The sequence below is a fragment of the Thamnophis elegans genome, chromosome Z (assembly GCF_009769535.1).
Source record: "Thamnophis elegans isolate rThaEle1 chromosome Z, rThaEle1.pri, whole genome shotgun sequence".
In the NCBI taxonomy this organism is placed as follows: Eukaryota; Metazoa; Chordata; class Lepidosauria; order Squamata; family Colubridae; genus Thamnophis; species Thamnophis elegans.
Window position 1 is genome coordinate 139,666,058 of NC_045558.1, and position 17,116 is coordinate 139,683,173.

Genomic DNA, 17,116 nt, shown 5'->3' on the forward strand with positions numbered 1-17,116 from the left:
ATCAATGAAAGAATATAACAAAACTCAAAAATAATAGTTATGTGTTAAATAAGAGGGTTAAGAATGGTGAAATCTAAATGAAATACAATAGAAGGGGAAATAATATAAGGTGAGCGGTATCGATTGATGATTGCTATTATAAAAAACAGGAAGATCCTGTTCGTACTGTATTGTGTAAACGTGGTATACGTCTAATTTTTGTGTGTGTGTATTTTACATGTTTGTTAATAAAAATCTTTCAAAGAAAAAAACCTATATGGATATTTATTAGAGGTTAAACTAGAAGAAGAACAAGTTAAAGAAACCATGATTGCTTTTGGGGGTGGGATTTGGATATGGGCTTGGTTTAGAGAAATGGCAGAAATTGCGGTCTCAAAGTTACAAAATGACAATGTCAACAGCATATAAAGAAAAATTGTAGATGATGTTTTACAGGTGGCACTTACCCCCGACGAGAATTGCAAGAAGGTTTAAGAATAAATCCGAAAAATGCTGGAAATGTCATCAGACACCAGGTTCATATTACCATGTGTGGTGGACGTACGCAGAAACTAAAAAATACTGGACTGAAATCCACCCATAGTTGGAAAAAAATGATAGAAAAACATATTGACTTTATACCAGAGATATTTTTATTGGGGATTTTACCAGAAACATAGAGTAGAGAATTGAAACCAACTGACACGCTGGATGTAATTTGGAACATGTTTTTAATGTTTTATGTTTTGTTTGTGTAAGTTTGTTTTTAAAAAATAAAAATTCTTTTTATGAAAGAAAGAAAGAAAGAAAGAAAGAAAGAAAGAAAGAAAGAAAGAGAGAGTGAGAGAGAAGCAACTTGGAATGAAGGAGAAACTTCCTAACAGGGAGGACAATAACCAGTGGAACAACTTGCCTCCAGAAATCCTGGAGGTTTTAAAAAGAAGACACCTGACCACCATTTGCCAATAGGTTCCCCTGCTTGAGTAGGGGGCTGGACTGGAAGACCTCCAAGGTCCCTTCCAGCTCTATTCTATATTCCTGTAAAGGCGACCTAAGGCATGCCCTCTCGGCAGGAACGCAAGCTGTCGCTCCAGCTCAGCTCCACCACGCGGTGTGCGCACGCCTCCTCCTGCTAGCTGATTTTCATGTTTCTGCCGCACATGTGTGGGGAGTGGGGCGCATGCGGGAGACCTGCGTGCGTGCATGCGCGAGGGGTGGCAGGTCGTGCTCACAATCGGGGGTGGTATATGTATGTGTGAGGTTGGGAGAAGCGTGGGGGATGTGGTGCCCCCCCATGGCCCATTTTTAGTCCCAGGAGGCTGCAGGGAGGCCTACTAGGCCCAAAACGGGGTGCCTGGGTCATGTGCGCATGTGCGGGAAGGTCAGGGAACGCAGGGAATTGCACGCAACGAGAAAAAGGTTAGCCATCACTGGTATAGCTGGACTGGAACTCTTCCATGGTCCCTTCCAGCTCTATTCTATTCTATTGTCAGGTTTCCGAAAGATGCCCTAATTGATTCAGGAGCCTTGAGCCAAGTTTCAAAAGAAAACCCGTCATTTATTAGGAACACCATTCGGCAATACTCTATATTCTACTCTCCAAAGCTCCTGAAGGCAGGGCAAGAAGCAACGGATAGAAACGAATCATGGAGAGAACCAACCTAGAATTTCCTGACGAGGAGAACTCAAGTGGAACAGAACTTGTGGGTCAGTGGTGGGTTCCGGATCCCACTGCAACTGGTACGGTCTACCACATAAACGCTCACAGCATGCGCGCACACACAGGCAGTGTGCACATACGTATTTACCGCCCGCGATGTTCCAGCTGCTCGCTGGAGCGTCGCGCAGGTGTCATACGCGCCATACACGGAAGCCCCGAACAGCTCAAATACAGGTAAGGGGCGGGCCCTCCGGAGCACCATACCGGAACAGTACCTGATGCTCCCAGCAGGCACCGGTACACTCATACCGGGGCATACCAGTCATATCCCACCACTGTTGTGGGTGTTGCAACCTTGAAGTTTTTTTTTTAAAGAAGAGATTGGACAACCGTTGGTCTGAAATGGTATAGGGTTCTGTTGACCTCAGGGGGGTGTCACTTGTGTCGGGGGCATCTGTGGGGACCCGAGCACTCTGCCAAGCAAAAACGGGTTCCCGAGCTCCGTTTTCGCCCGCGACAGCCTCCTGCAACCCTCTGTCAGCACAAACAGAGTTCGGGATGGTAGCCCTCCTGAGCTCTGTTTTCGCTGGCAGAGGCTGGTTCGCTGTTTCCAGGGTGGCCCCGCAGACCAGATCTAAGCACCCTTAGGCCTTGAGTTTGACACCCCCAGGATAGGGTTTCAGAAGGTTGGACTAGAAGACCTCCAAGGTCCCTTCCAAAACTCTGTTATTCTGCTCATAACTTCCAAGTTTGAAATTTTGATACCGAAAGACGAGAGCCTCCGTAGCTCTGGGTTGAACCGTAGGGTCCTTGATGCGCGCCGAGCTCGGCGGTTTGCTTGCAGGCGTTTCATGATCCTACTAGTTGAGCCACAAGTTGATCCACTGGGTTAGGGCAAGCGTGTAGTACGATTAAGTAAACATGTTTTGAGCAGAAAATCCTCCTCATTTCCTCTTTGTGGCAGCGAGGGCTCTCGGCATGAGTCAACCTTAAAAAAAGAAGAAGTGGGGGGAGAGAGATAAATGTAAGACAAGGAGGAATCGAAAATAGTTCTGAAAGTTTGATTTTTTTTCTCCAGCTAAACGCAAATCATTGTGTTGCATTAGCCGGCTGCTCAGTCATAACACACCCTTCGTTTTCATTATTCCGTTATTTGGTTGTTTAATTTTGAGAATATCTTTGTGCAATAAAGAATTCTGGAAGTTAAATTTCTCTTTATATTATTTATACTTCTGTTGATTATAGTGGCATATTTATAACTATGAATCATCTTTATATTTAACCCTGTAATATTATTGTCACCAATATATATGTATTGGTGCTGGAAGCTCCAGATTGCTCCTGGAAGCACGAAGCCTGAAGATGACGAATGAGACTTTGTCGAAACGTCGCCAAGACACTTCCAATTTTACGCGGGAGAAAACCCGAATAACCAAAGACCTACATATATGTATATGTGTGTGTGTGTGTGTGTGTTTGTGTGTGTGTGTGTGTTTGTGGGTATCTCTATCTATCTATCTATATCCATCCACCCACCCATCCATCCTGTTTCCCCGAAAATAAGACCTCCCCTTGCTTCTGTAAATTATATACTCTGACAATGCACTGTATTCAAAATATTTATGAAACAAAATAATAAAATAAATTTAAACCCACCCACCCCAAAGAATTCTGGAAAATTCCCACAGCTTACATACTTTTTTCAGAGAGAGAGAGAGAGAGAGAAAGAGAGAGAGAGAGAGAGAGAGAGAGAGAGAGAGAGAGAGAGAGAGAGAGAAGGAGAGGGAGAGGGAATTGAAAGTGACCGGCTGAAAGTGACATGCAATCAGTCACTTTCTCTCGGCTTTGGAAAAACCTTGCCAATAAAATCATAGTGACTTCTCCAGGCAGTCTCTGACCATCAGACATAACTGAATGGGAAAAAATATATCATCTATATTTATATATACATGCCACCTATATCTCTTTGTCTCCCTCTGTCTGTCTGCCTATGACACATGCAGTTGTACAATATATAAGCCATAGTTATACATATGCCACATGTAGTTATGTATAGGCCACATATCATAATGATACATATGCCACAAAGTATTATATAGATGAAGTTTTATATATATTTATACATATGTCATGAAGATTATATATATATATATATATATATATATATATATTATATATATATATATATATGCTACATGTTGTTATATATGTGCCATACAAATTATACACACGCCACATGTAGTTATGCATATGCTAGTTATGTTTGTACCACATGTGTATATGTATATAAGTATATGTATGTGTGCATATGTGTGTATGTATGTATGTTTGTATCAGTGGTGGGTTTTAATTTATTTTACTACCAACAGTAAAAATATTGGGTTTCTGTCGTGATGGACTCTTGTGATGAGCTGATTGACAGATAATGAAAGCAGTTAGCTTCCTCCCATAATTGGGGCATACCAGGGGTTGTGACACTAAATATATATATGTGTGTGTGTGTGTGTGTGTGTGTGTGTTATATTTGTGCTGATAAAGAATGGAAGTAGTGATCTTCCTCCCATATTTGGGCATACCGGGGGTTGTAAAATATATGTGTGTGTGTGTGTGTGTGTGTGTGTTTGCGCATTTGTAGATAGATAGATAGATAGATGATTGATAAATTGATAGATGATAGATAGATAGATAGATAGATATAGGGATCTATCTATCATCTATCTATCTATCTATCTATCTATCTATCTATCTATCTATCTATCTATCTGTCTGTCTGTCTGTCTGTCTCTATCTACTGTCTATCTATCTATCTATCTATCTATCTATCTATCTATCTATCTACCTACCTACCTACCTACCTACCTACCTACCTACCTACCTACCTACCTACCTACCTACCTACCTATTTAATCCATCCATATACTATACATATATCATTTTATATGGTGCTTTAATATTATCATAAGCCAGTCACTTGACAGTGAGATGGGCACTATATGAATTTAATAAATAAAATATAGCACGCACACGCACACACACACATACGCACACAGACAGAGGAAAAAACCCTTTTTTCTTGAAATAAAGGAAGAAGAAAATGAAGCAGATGAGGAATTCCCCTAGCTGATGTTCTGTCTGGGCAAAGGGTCAACCTCGCATCCCATCATTCCCAGCGGGCGCTGCCTAGACCCGATTGGGGGGGGGAAGGGAGGAATGGAGAGCGCCTGGTTGGGGAAGGTGGATTAAAAGAAATGCGGTCATTTTATTCCTCGGTCACTTGCATCAATCCGGGCCTCCCTCCGCCATCCGAAGATAACTGTTTACATGGTCGCCAAGGGCAACGGCTTCCTTAGCAACCAGCATCCAAGATGGCGCCGGGGCCCTAGCGACCGTTTGGAAAATGACCGAAACGCCCTTTCCGCCCCTAGAAAACATGGCCGCCAAGGTTGCCCTGCCACGTCACGAATAAGGCATTTGAATCTAGGCGAGGCCTTTCTTAAAAGTGTGATATTTTCCTTTAAAGAAACAAGACGGCGATTTAATGATTATTATTATTTAAGCGACAGGGTAGGCGAAGGAGGTTGCCTCATCCACGATGGAAGCGGATCTCCCGTTTCCGTTTGCAAAATGGTGTCCCGTTTAGCTTCCGGGTCACGCCCAACCAAGGCCTCTACGCTACCTAGGCCGAAAATGGTGGCTCGCACAGACGAAGGGACCTTTTTCAACAGCCGGACAATATATATAACCCGCGTTGTTTTCTGAAAATGCCGGCGTGCGGTGGTCCCCGGAGAGTAGTTTCAGCTGACGCCACGACGCTTCGCCCCTATCCACTGGTCTTTTTTGCCTACGAGATCCCTGCGAGATGTTCTACAACTCTGCATCCGATCCGTACAAGATGGCGGCTCCCAGTCAAACCGGGGGGGGAGCGGATGAGGCGGGACTTCCGTTTGGACGTTCCAAGATGGCGGCCCCCAGGGCTTGTTTGTTTGCTTTTTTAAACCCGTGAACGAGCGCCGCATAACTCGGGGTCTTCTGAATGGCGCTACCTGTGACTCCGAGGCTGGGTAGGGACCGCTTGGACGCGGGGACGAGCGTCTGTGTGTGTGTACGTGCGCGCATGGCCAGAAACACGTGCCGGAGAGAATGAATGAGAGAATGAATCTGCTTTTCCTGGGGTCGGTTTCAATGGGGCTGCCTTGGGGGTGGATGGGCGGAGACCTGCCTGGCAAGGGGAGGCCAAGGGCGGTTAGGTGGCTCAATGGCTAAGACGCTGAGCTTGTCGATCAGAAAGGTCGGCAGTTCGGCGGTTCGAATCCCTAGTATAGGTCTCCTGTGTGAGCAGGGAGTTGGACTAGATGATCTCCAGGGACCCTTCCAACTCCGTTAGTTACTATTACCCTCCCCAATTAAGCATCCAACACCCCCCCCCCGCTCCAAAATTCCCGCACATTGGAAGGACACCCTTTAGCAAAGGCTTGAATTCCTAACTCAAAAAGGTTCAGGCTCCTCTATACATTCCATGATGGGCATATTGAGCAGCATAAGAGGTGGGGTGGGGTGGGGTAGGGGGCCTTGGCTAATGAAGACATTGATATCCAGCCCCTTTTGTGAAGCTGTATTTCTTAACCTAGGCAACTTTTAAGATGGGTGGACTTCAACTCCCAGAATTCCCCTTAATCCCAGGAGAACAATAATTCCCCAGCCAGCAAATTGCTAACTTTAAAATGGGTGGACTTCAATTCCCAGAAATCCCCTTAATCCCAGGAGAACAATAAATCCCCAGACAGCAAATTGCTAACTTTAAAATGGGTGGACTTCAATTCCTAAATTCAATTCCAGGAAGCAAATTTCTAAACCATGGCAACTTGTAAAATGGGTGGACTTCAACTCCCAGAATTCCCCTTAATCCCAGGAGAACAATAATTCCCCAGCCAGCAAATTGCCAACTTTAAGATGGGTAGCCTTCAACTCCCAGAATTCCCTTAATTCCAGGAGAACAATAATTCCCCAGCCAGCAAATTGCCAACTTTAAAATGGGTGGACTTCAACTCCCAGAATTCCCCTTAATCCCAAGAGAACAATAAATCCCCAGACAGCAAATTGCTAACTTTAAAATGGGTGGACTTCAATTCCCAGAATCCCCCTTAATCCCAAGAGAACACTAATTCCCCAGCCACCAAATTGCCAACTTTAAAATGGGTGGACTTCAATTCCCAGAATTCAATTCCAAGAAGCAAATTTCTAAACCATGGCAACTTGTAAAATGGGTGGACTTCAACTCCCAGAATTCCCCTTAATCCCAGGAGAACAATAATTCCCCAGCCAGCAAATTGCCAACTTTAAGATGGGTGGACTTCAACTCCCAGAATTCCCCTTAATTCCAGGAGAACACTAATTCCCCAGCCAGCAAATTGCCAATTTTAAAATGGATGGACTTCAATTCCCAGAATTCCCCTTAATCCTAGGAGAACAATAATTCACCAGCCAGCAAATTACTAACTTTAAAATGGGTGGACTTCAATTCCCAGAATTCAATTCCAGGAAGCAAATTTCTAAACCATGGCAACTTGTAAAATGGGTGGACTTCAACTCCCAGAATTCCCCTTAATCCCAGGAGAACAATAATTCCCCAGCCAGCAAATTGCCAACTTTAAGATGGGTAGCCTTCAACTCCCAGAATTCCCTTAATTCCAGGAGAACAATAATTCCCGAGTCAGCAAATTGCCAACTTTAAGATGGGTGGATTTCAATTCCCAGAATTCCCCTTAATCCTAGGAGAACAATAATTCCCCAGCCAGCAAATTGCCAACTTTAAGATGGGTGGACTTCAATTCCCAGAATTCCCCTGAATCCTAGGAGAACAATCATTTCCCAGCCATAGCAAATTGCAAAAATGCCTCCGTTTTTGCGAAAAATGGTCCATTTTTTTGCAAAACGGGGGTGGGGGTGGGGATTTTTGCCTGGATGATGTAATCTTTCCAGGTGCCATGTGAGATGGGTAGAGGGCTAATCCTACCTTTCTTGGATCTCCGGTGAGGGCATTTGCCTATGAATAGACCTAGCTATCTCTTTATCTCTTAAGTGTGGACGGACATTTGCTGGGGGCTATTGAGGGTGGGGGCTATTGGGAGTGAGTCTGTTTCCTGCCTAAAAAAAGTGTTTCTCCATTTCTCATCCAAGGAAATATAATATTCTGCCTTTCTAATATTTCCTAGTGCTAACTTCCTACCGTTTTGTTTCCCTACTATTCACTCAATCGGGAGACCATCTCAGCTAATGCTTTTATGAACCACCAGGAGGCACTGCTTTCATACTGCTTGAAACATATCAAAAATATGTAGCCACAGAATTGTAGCTACATACACCCAATGAGGTCCAAACCGAATAAAAGTCAATATCCATTTTTTTTTAAATCAACCCATGGGGTACACTGTCCAAAAATCAAGAAAGGTGAAAGATACTTAAAACCTTGTTAAATGAAACTTAATGTAATGTATAACATCTCTCTCTTTCCCTCCCTCCCTGTCTATCTTTCTGTGTGTCTATCAGTTGTATCTGTCCATCATATCATATTATATCTATCTATCACTATCAATCTCTATTTCTGTATCTATATCTCAGTCTATATCTATCTATCTATCTAATCTATATCTATCTAATCTATGTGAATGCTTCAACACTGGACATTTTTAAGAAGAGGTTGAATAACCATTTGTCTGAAGGTGGTATAAGGTTTCCTGCCTAAGCAGGGGGTTAGACTAGAAGACCTCCAAGGTCCCTTCCAACTCTGTTACTCTATTCTATTCGATATATCTTAATTTCTTACATGGAAAAATGAATGTTTAAAAGAGTTAAAATATAATAAGAATAATAACACTGTGAATGTGTACCTGCAAAAGTATGTATGAAATTAAAAATAAAAATAAACTTTTTAAAAAAAGAGATGGGATCGGGGCGGTCTGCAGTATAATCCATAACATTATCGTTAGAATAATTTCTTAAGGTCCAATCATTCAGACTGTGCCTCTCGAAAAGCATATGAAAAGGAAGGAAGGCTTTCTAGATCATTTTTAAAGTTCGCCTTAGCTCAGGGTTGGGCAACCTAAGCTCCGGAGCTGCATGTGGCTCTTTCATCCCTCTGTTGCAGCTCCCTGTTGCCAGTCACTTCCACAATTAATAAGGCTTTTGTTTAGGACAGGTAGAGAAAAAAGGATGCTGTGCTAGGAGGAGATTCTATGGTGGGAGAACTGGACTTCTGGTTGGCTCCAGAATTGAGCGGGGGGGGGAGGAGCTTCCGATTAGGACCTTTGTGGCTCTGAGTGTTTAAGGTTGCCGACCCCTGCCTTAGCTAGCAGGAGTTTTTTTGAAGTCTGACCATGACAACCCGTGTAAATCTTGGGCTTGTAAATCCAAAGAACATGCCTCAATTAGGAAAACCATGATTGTTAAAAGGTTTGAGGAGGTGGCTAGGCCAACGACACGACACTTCGGGTTCAGCCACGCATTTCCTGTCTGATTTTTCATCCTGCAGGACCCCAGCTTGTGAAATTGGCTCGGAGTTTCCATTGCGGTACCGTGAAGCACGGCGGAAGTAAATGGAGAATGAAGTAAGGGCCTCCTATCTAATCTCGTCTAGCTATCATCTAGCTACCTAACCACCATGTAGCTATCATCTGTCTATCATCTGTCCTTCTCTCTGTATCATCTTTTGATCTGTTGGTGATCTATTTAATTTCTGAGAGCGGCACAAACTATTTTTGTCTTCTTTTTCCAGGCATGGTCTCCCTCCAAACCCCTCCGATTACGGCCCGACTACCAATTTACCGGATTGGTCTTTTGCTGGTAAACAAAACAAAGGGCGGGGAGAAGGTTATCTGTTGATGTTTATAGTCTTGCTTTTATGAGTGGCGCAGCGGCATAGGGGCAGAGCTCTCGCCTCACAATCTGTGAGTTCGATCCTAGGTAGAGGCAAATATTTTTCTTTCTCTCTCTCTCCCCCCCCCCTCTCTCTCTCTCTCTCCCTCCCTCCCTCCCCCCCTCTCTCTCAGCACAATGAGTGTATATCTGCCAAATAAAACTCCGCATTGGCAACAGGAAAGGCATCTGGCCAGCAAACACAGTTCCATTCAGCTGCTCTGACTCCACCCGCAAGGAGTTACAGGGTCATTGAAAGGGGGGAAAAAATAGACTGCTTTAAAGCAGAATCAAACCAAACCTCCCTTTTTTATTAAAAATAATGTTTTAGGAAACAAGATTATCATCCTCAAAGGAGAATCGGGTGGAATTCAGCAGCCAGATTATTGACAAGAGGCTTCTGGCCGATGGAGAATTCCAAGCTGTATTTATACGGTTGCCTAGCTCAATTTGAACTTGTCACTTTTGAAAGATCGGCAGAGTGGGGCAGTGGCCTAGAGGTGGCGCTCTCGCCTCACAATCGGGAGGCTGTGAGTTTGATCCTGTGTAGAGGCAGATATTTCTCTCTCTGGAGCACACTGAGAATATATCTGCTAAATAAAACTCCGCTTTGGCAACAGGAAAGGCATCCGGCCAGTAAACCCCCTGCTCCATTTAGTTGCCCAGACTCCACCCCACAAGGCATTATGGGGTAATGAAAAGGTGATGATGATAAAACTCTTCCACTGCAATCTTTCCTGGAAAACTGCTTAGGAATCGTTTCCTCTGAATTCAGGACTTAGTTAATCACACACCAGGATACCTGGGAGGACCAAAATACGGCACGGGGGGGGAGCGTGCATGCGTGGGAATAGAGATTGAGGTCCATCAGAACACTGCTTTATACAGGAAGTCCTCTATTTACGACTGCCACATTTGAGCCCAACATTTCTTGTGCTAAGTGAATTTTTCTCCTTTTTGTGACCTTTCTGGCCACAATGAATCATTGCCGTTGTTAAGTTAGGGACATGGTTGTTAAGCAAAACCAGCTTCCCCATTTGGGCGAGGGATTATGGGGTCATTAAAAAGGAGATGATGATGAAAACGGCCTCCCACGTCCCTCAGAAAGGCCGAAAACCAGCTGGTGCGTCCCGGAGCTGAGAGCTTGCCGTGTCGGAAAATATGGCTCCGCATGGCCAGAACTTTGGACCATTTAAAGGCTCAGGAACCCTTTGCAGGTGTTGTGGCTTAATTAGCTGATTAGAGTGGGACACTTTGAGCCTAGAATATTGCACCTTTTCACAATATTCTAATTTTCTGAGATTGTGGATTTGGGGATTTCATGAACCCTAAGCCATAATCATCACAATGATGACAAATCAGGGCTGGAACTATCTTGCTTTGCATGTAATGAGTCGATCTCATATATTAGTTTCCCCTTTTAAGTTGCCTTGCTGAAATAAATGGAATTTTGCACGATATTCTAATTTTTCGAGTTTCACCTGTGTGGGGGAAATTCAATCACGTCACCGCAAAGGGACAGGGAGCGAATGTGAGAACTCCTAACCCTGGGTTATTATCGTGACCCGTCAAAACCGCGCCCGATTAAACCGCGTCGCTGACGTCATCAACAGGGCGACAACAGCCAGCGCGGAGAAAGAAGGACGCTTTAAATAGCGCTTTGAAAGCAAGCCGATTCAACTTAAGGTAAGGGTTAGGTTTAGGGTTAGGTTAAGGGTTAGGGTTAGGTTTAGGATTAGGTTAAGGGTTAGGATTAGGTTAAGGGTTAGGATTAGGTTTAGGGTTAGGTTTAGGGTTAGCTTTAGGGTTAGGTTAAGGGTTAGGGTTAGGTTTAGGATTAGGTTAAGGGTTAGGATTAGGTTAAGGGTTAGGATTAGGTTTAGGGTTAGGTTAAGGGTTAGGTTTAGGGTTAGGTTAAGGGTTAGGATTAGGTTTAGGGTTAGGTTAAGGGTTAGGATTAGGTTTAGGGTTAGGTTAAGGTTTAGGTTAAGGGTTAGGTTTAGTGTTAGGATTAGGTTTAGGGGGGTTAGGTTTAGGTTTAGGGGTTAATTTTAGGTTTAGGGTTTACAGCATGCTTCTGTCTCCACGCTGTTGTCGCCCTGTTGATGACGTCAGCTACGCGGTTTTGTCGGGCGCGGTTTAGTCGAGCGTGGTTTTGTGGTGGAACCGGTTATTATAACTCTAGTTTTTGGGTTGCGTTTTAACTCTGAACAATCGCTAAGCAACCAGTCGTAATTAGAGGGCTCCCTGTCCTTGGGGAACCGTTATGGTGCTTAATGCTGCATTAAGTAAGCTTCACATCTGCCCTCCGAGAACGGCAACTTGTACCTTCAATAACCATTGTGCCTTTCTTCCCTCCGTCCCTCCCCGGCAGATGGCAGGCCCGCTCCTCCCATGGTAGGCCAACTCCGACGGCAGGAAAAACACCAGGAGATAGTGGTAAGTACCCTTTCTAGCCACGTGGCAAATTGGGCTTAACCTACTTAACAGTAATAATTTTGCGGGTTGCATGTTTGAGATTCTGACCGAGGCTTCCCGAAAGCAGGAAGCAAACTCCTTGTCCCAATCAAAACCCCTTTTATTCATTTACTGTGAATTCTGCTCATTCACATCCATCAAAGTCTTTCGAGGGAGGATTTACAGTCACCGACCTTATCTGGCTTGGAGAGCTGCCAGGCCGATACCTGCAAAACTTGGCAAGGAGTCTCGGAGGGTCATGAGTCAATGAAGCGAACTGATTGTCTCCTGCAAACTCCACTCCCCTTTCGCTCCTCTTTTATTTCCTCTGGGAGGGGCCATTCATTGTCCATTTGTGGCCTTACTCCCAAGTCGACCCCTCTTCTTTAGCTCTTCCCTTTGCCTGGCAACTCTGCGCAGGCGCACACTGGGAACAGGCTCCAGCTGTTCATCTGCCTCACTGATGTCTGACTCTGAAGGCAGCTGATAACTGGCATATGGCCGTGGCCCCCTCTCTGCCTCCGATGCAGAGCCCTCATCCGAGCCTTCCCCAGTCTCCAGGACTGGCCCAGATTCCTCTCCAACCTCCTCACTGTCCGAATCCGCTGGCGCACCACAACAATTCCCTGTGGGAAGTCCCAAAGGTGTTTTTTTTTTCCCCAAGAGGCAACTGGACTTTCTGATTTTTTTCTTTCAAAGACGTTTCGCTTCTCCTCTAAGAAGCTTCTTCGGCTCTGCCTGGAGGGCAGAGAATGGAAGGATTTAGCAATAGCAATAGCAGTTAGACTTATATACCGCTTCATAGGGCTTTCAGCCCTCTCTAAGCGGTTTACAGAGTCAGCATATCGCCCCCACAGTCTGGGTCCTCATTTCACCCACCTCGGAAGGATGGAAGGCTGAGTCAACCTTGAGCCAGTGAGATTAGAACCGCTGAACTGCAGATAACAGTCAGCTGAAGTGGCCTGCAGTACTGCACCCTAACCACTGCGCCACCTCAGCTCCTTGCAGATGGCTGGTCATTTGCATCCTTTTTAGAGAGCCGTTGAGGCCGCTTGGAGGTTTATCTGTGTCATTGGAGGGGAGGGGTCACCCGAGTGGTGCTCCTGCTTCCTGAAAGCTCCTTGGATGAGAAGGGAAACTTCTTCAAAAGAGAGAAAAAGAAAGGAAGTCCAGTCTCTTCCTGAAAAAAAAAACACGTTTGGTGGGACCACCGTGTCAGTCCCGACAAGCTTTTAACTATGCCATTTGGGATGAACGGTGTGGGAAGAGGAATGGAATTCCAGAGGAATAATGCCAGAATCCAGGAACCATTTGCAGTGCTCAGGTGACCCTGAGGACAGAGATAAACTTCCAAGCGCTTCAACAACCCTCTTAAGACGGGGAAGGATGGGTTTCAAACTCAATTTCATTGAGGGCCACATCAGGACTGTGGTTGATGTGGGGGACTGGATGGGCGTGGCCAGCTTAACGCCACTCCCCAAACTGCCGGCATGTTTCCTCTTTTCGTGTTGGGTAGACCAGGCCGAAGCCACACTGGCCCGATGTTTCCTCTTCTCATTCGATAGACCAGGCCGAAGCCATGTGGGCCGGATCCAGCCAATGTTCCCTCTAATTTTTTTTCAGTGTGTGCGGAAAAGTATAGTGTTTGAGCGGCACATTTTCATGCCTGAGCACCTGAATTTTTTTCACAGATGTCACCTAAGACAACAACGAAATCAGTATTATTTGAAACTCAAAGTTATGTTTATTCAAGGGGCCCGCTTAATTAAAAATAATATCAGTATCACTTAACAACGCTCCTGCTTAGCAACCAAAATGTTGGCTCAGAAAGTCTGGCATTTGAAACAAAAAATAGCCTTTAAAGTTGTGGTGTGTTAGGAGCATTTTTATTCCTGCATTTTAAACACACACACACACACACAGAGGGAAACATAGGAACTTCGAAGGGTGAATAATTTGAAATGGTAGTTGGAAAAAATAGTGTAAGTAAAATAGTGCTTTATATAATTAATGAACAGGGTTTTTTTTAATAGTTTCTTTTTACATTCATTTCTGTGTTCATTTTCTTGGGAATGAAATTCCTTGAGGCTAACTTAATTTTTGGAAGAAAAAAAATAATGCCTGTAAACCAGCAAGAAATTTAAGACAATCTTTAAAATTTGTATTCGAAGAATTTAACAAGAAGGCATTTCTGTTTGCATTGCTTTCAGCAAACATTTCCTATTTTTACTGCCTTTCATTCACCCACTTTTCACTGATATGTTTATACATATTCATTAAGTGACAGCATTTTGGCAGACAGCATTGCTTTTTCTACATTACTGTATGAAAATATCCTGCATCTAAAATGACTGATCTGTGGCCTTATCACTGCTGTGACAAGCCCCCCCCCCACCAGAATAACCGCTGCCACCGCCTCCTCCTCCTCCAACAACACCACCACATTTGCTGCCCGGCGCTGCAGCTGAGGTGAAGCCGCCAAAGCTCCCACTGGCGCCCCCGCCCATGGCAGCGGCGGCGGTGCCTGCCTCCCCCTCCGCTCGGAACACCTCACCTAAGCAGGGGTGCTGGCGGGAGCTTTGGCGGCTTCACCTCAGCCGCAGCGTTGGGCGGCAAATCCGGCAGTGCTGTTGGGGGAGGAGGAGCCAGCAGCAGATTCTGTTTCGAGCAGAAAGCAGGGCAAGGGATGGGAGGAAAGAAAAGAGCCGGAAGCGATGGGCTTCCGGAAGGCGGAAAGCAGGGGGGGGGGAGATACCGGCATCCAGGAGAGCCATCTCGGTGCCGCCGAGGGTGGGGGACGCCAGGTGCTGGGCTGCCTCTGACTCGCCCTCTCCATGGCTCCCCAGGGCTGCAGCAAACCAAGCAACAAAGCGAGCTAGAAGGACCGCCGTTTTTTTAAAATATCTCTCCCAGTCTGGGGAAGTCCTTTGCGGGCAGTCAGTTCTAGCCGCCTGCAAAGGACTTCCCCACGTTTGCTTTGATAGAAAACTCTGCGCGGCAGTTAGAAACTGCTGCGCGGGGGTTTCTTGCCACATGCGCGGCCGCGCAGCTGCGCACCTTAGAGGGAACAGTGGATCCAGCCACATCGCGGGCTGCATTCGGCCCGCGGGCCTTGTGTTTGACGTCCCTGCTCTAAAAGGCTGCAAATGACCAGCTGCCTGCAAGGAGTATAAATCCTTCTATTCCTCCGTCACCCAGTCAGAGCTGAAGAAGCTTTCTTTGGTGAGGAGCGAAAACGGCTTCAAAAGAAAAACCAGACAGACCCGAGTGATGGGGAATCTCCCGCGGGAAGGTTAAAAAGGGGGGCATGTGGAGGACATCTTCCTGGTCCCTTTTTTAACCTTCCCTTCTCTGATTTTTTTTGGTCCTGCAGAGGCGCATAGCCCAGCTCTCTTCCGAGCTGGACCACGGGATGCAAAAGTGGGAAGCGAAGCGGAAAAAGCAGGAAGAAGACCAAGAGGAGAAACGACGCAAGAGACTTCAGCCCAAAGGGGACTCCCTCCAGCAGCTCCCGAAATAATTGCGCTTTCTCGAGCTTCCCCACAAAAAAAAAATTCTATAAATGTATGTATAATAAATCTATCTATGTATAAATCTACGTAAGAAGACTGGTTGCAGCAGAGGTGGTATATTTAACCGCTTCTGGAGAACCGGTAGCGGAAATTTTGAGAAGTTTGGAGAACTGGCAAACACCACCTCTGGCTGGCCCTGCCCCCATCTATTCACTGCCTCCCGAGTCCCAGTTGAACGGCATCCCAACTGATCAGCTGGGTCTTTTTCTGTTGCCCTGCACAGGAGAACGGAGCTGGAAAGCAGGTTAGTGGGGTGGGGAGGGAAGGGGGATTTTGCAGTATCCTTCCCCTGGAGAGGGGTGAAAATAGAGATTTTGCAGTATCTTCCCCTGGAGTGGAGAGGAAATAGAGATTTTACAGTATCCTTCCCCTGGAGTGGAGAGGAAATAAGAGATTTTACAGTATCCTTGCCCTGGAGTGGAGAGGGAATGGGGATTTTGCAGTATCCTTCTCCTGGAGTGGGGTGGAAATGGAGATTTTACAGTATCCTTCCCCTGGAATGGGGTGGAAATGGAGATTTTGCAGTATCCTTCCCCTGGAATGGGGAGGAATAGGGATTTTACAGTATCCTTCCCCTGGAATGGGGTGGGAATGGTGATTTTGCAGTATCCTTCCCCTGGAATGGGGAGGGAATGGAGATTTTACAGTATCCTTCCCCTGGAATGGAGATTTTATAGTATCCTTCCCCTGGAATGGGGAAGAATAGGGATTTTACAGTATCCTTCCCCTGGAATGGGGAGGAATAGGGATTTTATAGTATCTTTCCCCTGGAATGGGGAGGAATAGGGTTTTTACAGTATCCTTCCCCTGGAATGGGGTGGGAATGGGGATTTTGCAGTATCCTTCCCCTGGAATGGGGTGGGAATAGTGATTTTGCAGTATCCTTCCCCTGGAATGGGGAGGGAATGGGTGTTTTGCAATATCCTTCTCCTGGCTTGGCAATACCCCTAGATCAGTGAATGGCGCTGTGCCTGGCTGAGAAGGGGGTTTGCCGAGTGGCTCTTTGGGAGCCCACTCGCAAGAGAGCAGCAGCTGCCCAGCAACCCCCCTCTTCAGCTTGGCACAGCCCCGCTCACCAACCTAGCGGTATCCAGAAGGCACCAAGCAACGCAATCACCTTCGCCTCTCCCCCGCCGGTTCCCGTGGCTTGTCATCTTTGTGATACTGCTAGGTTGGTGAATGGCGGAGATGGGGGGTTATCCAGGGGGCTTATTTACGGGAGAGGGCTTATATTTTTGCCCACCAGAAAAATGTGGCATGGGCTTATTATCAGGACATGTCGTATTTTCGGGGAAACACAGTAGGTATCAACCAAGTATCTTCTTAAAATATAAGATGTTCCGAGTAGCGCAGTTTTTTGCAGTTCCGCTGGTGTTATTGCAGGAAGCTGCAATTTTATTTTCTTTATTTATTATTATTATTATTTTGAATGCCTGCTCTGGAATGTGGTCCTCGCCTTCCGACCTGGATCCCGGCTGCAAGATAAGTTGTGCGCCAGGATGTCACGCGATTAAAAAAAAAAAGATAAATAAAAAGT

General features: G+C 45.6%; 1 protein-coding gene across 1 annotated transcript; it reads left to right on the forward strand.

Annotated features, from left to right (window-relative positions):
- The first annotated feature begins 5,586 nt into the window (after positions 1-5,586).
- On the forward strand, positions 5,587-15,605 carry MRPL52 (mitochondrial ribosomal protein L52). Its single transcript, XM_032237603.1, has 5 exons — positions 5,587-5,700; positions 9,168-9,243; positions 9,411-9,478; positions 11,925-11,989; positions 15,381-15,605. The coding sequence occupies exons 1-5, from the start codon at positions 5,673-5,675 to the stop codon at positions 15,525-15,527; spliced, it is 384 nt and encodes a 127-aa protein (XP_032093494.1). The 5' UTR covers positions 5,587-5,672; the 3' UTR covers positions 15,528-15,605.
- The last annotated feature ends 1,511 nt before the right edge of the window (positions 15,606-17,116 follow it).

Coding starts and splice junctions, on each gene's coding strand:
- MRPL52 (XM_032237603.1), top strand. CDS start 5,673: ATGGCGCTACCTGTGACTCCGAGGCTGG. Junction 9,244..9,410: donor GGAAGTAAATGGAGAATGAA/GTAAGGGCCTCC, acceptor TTCTTTTTCCAG/GCATGGTCTCCCTCCAAACC. Junction 11,990..15,380: donor AAAAACACCAGGAGATAGTG/GTAAGTACCCTT, acceptor TTGGTCCTGCAG/AGGCGCATAGCCCAGCTCTC.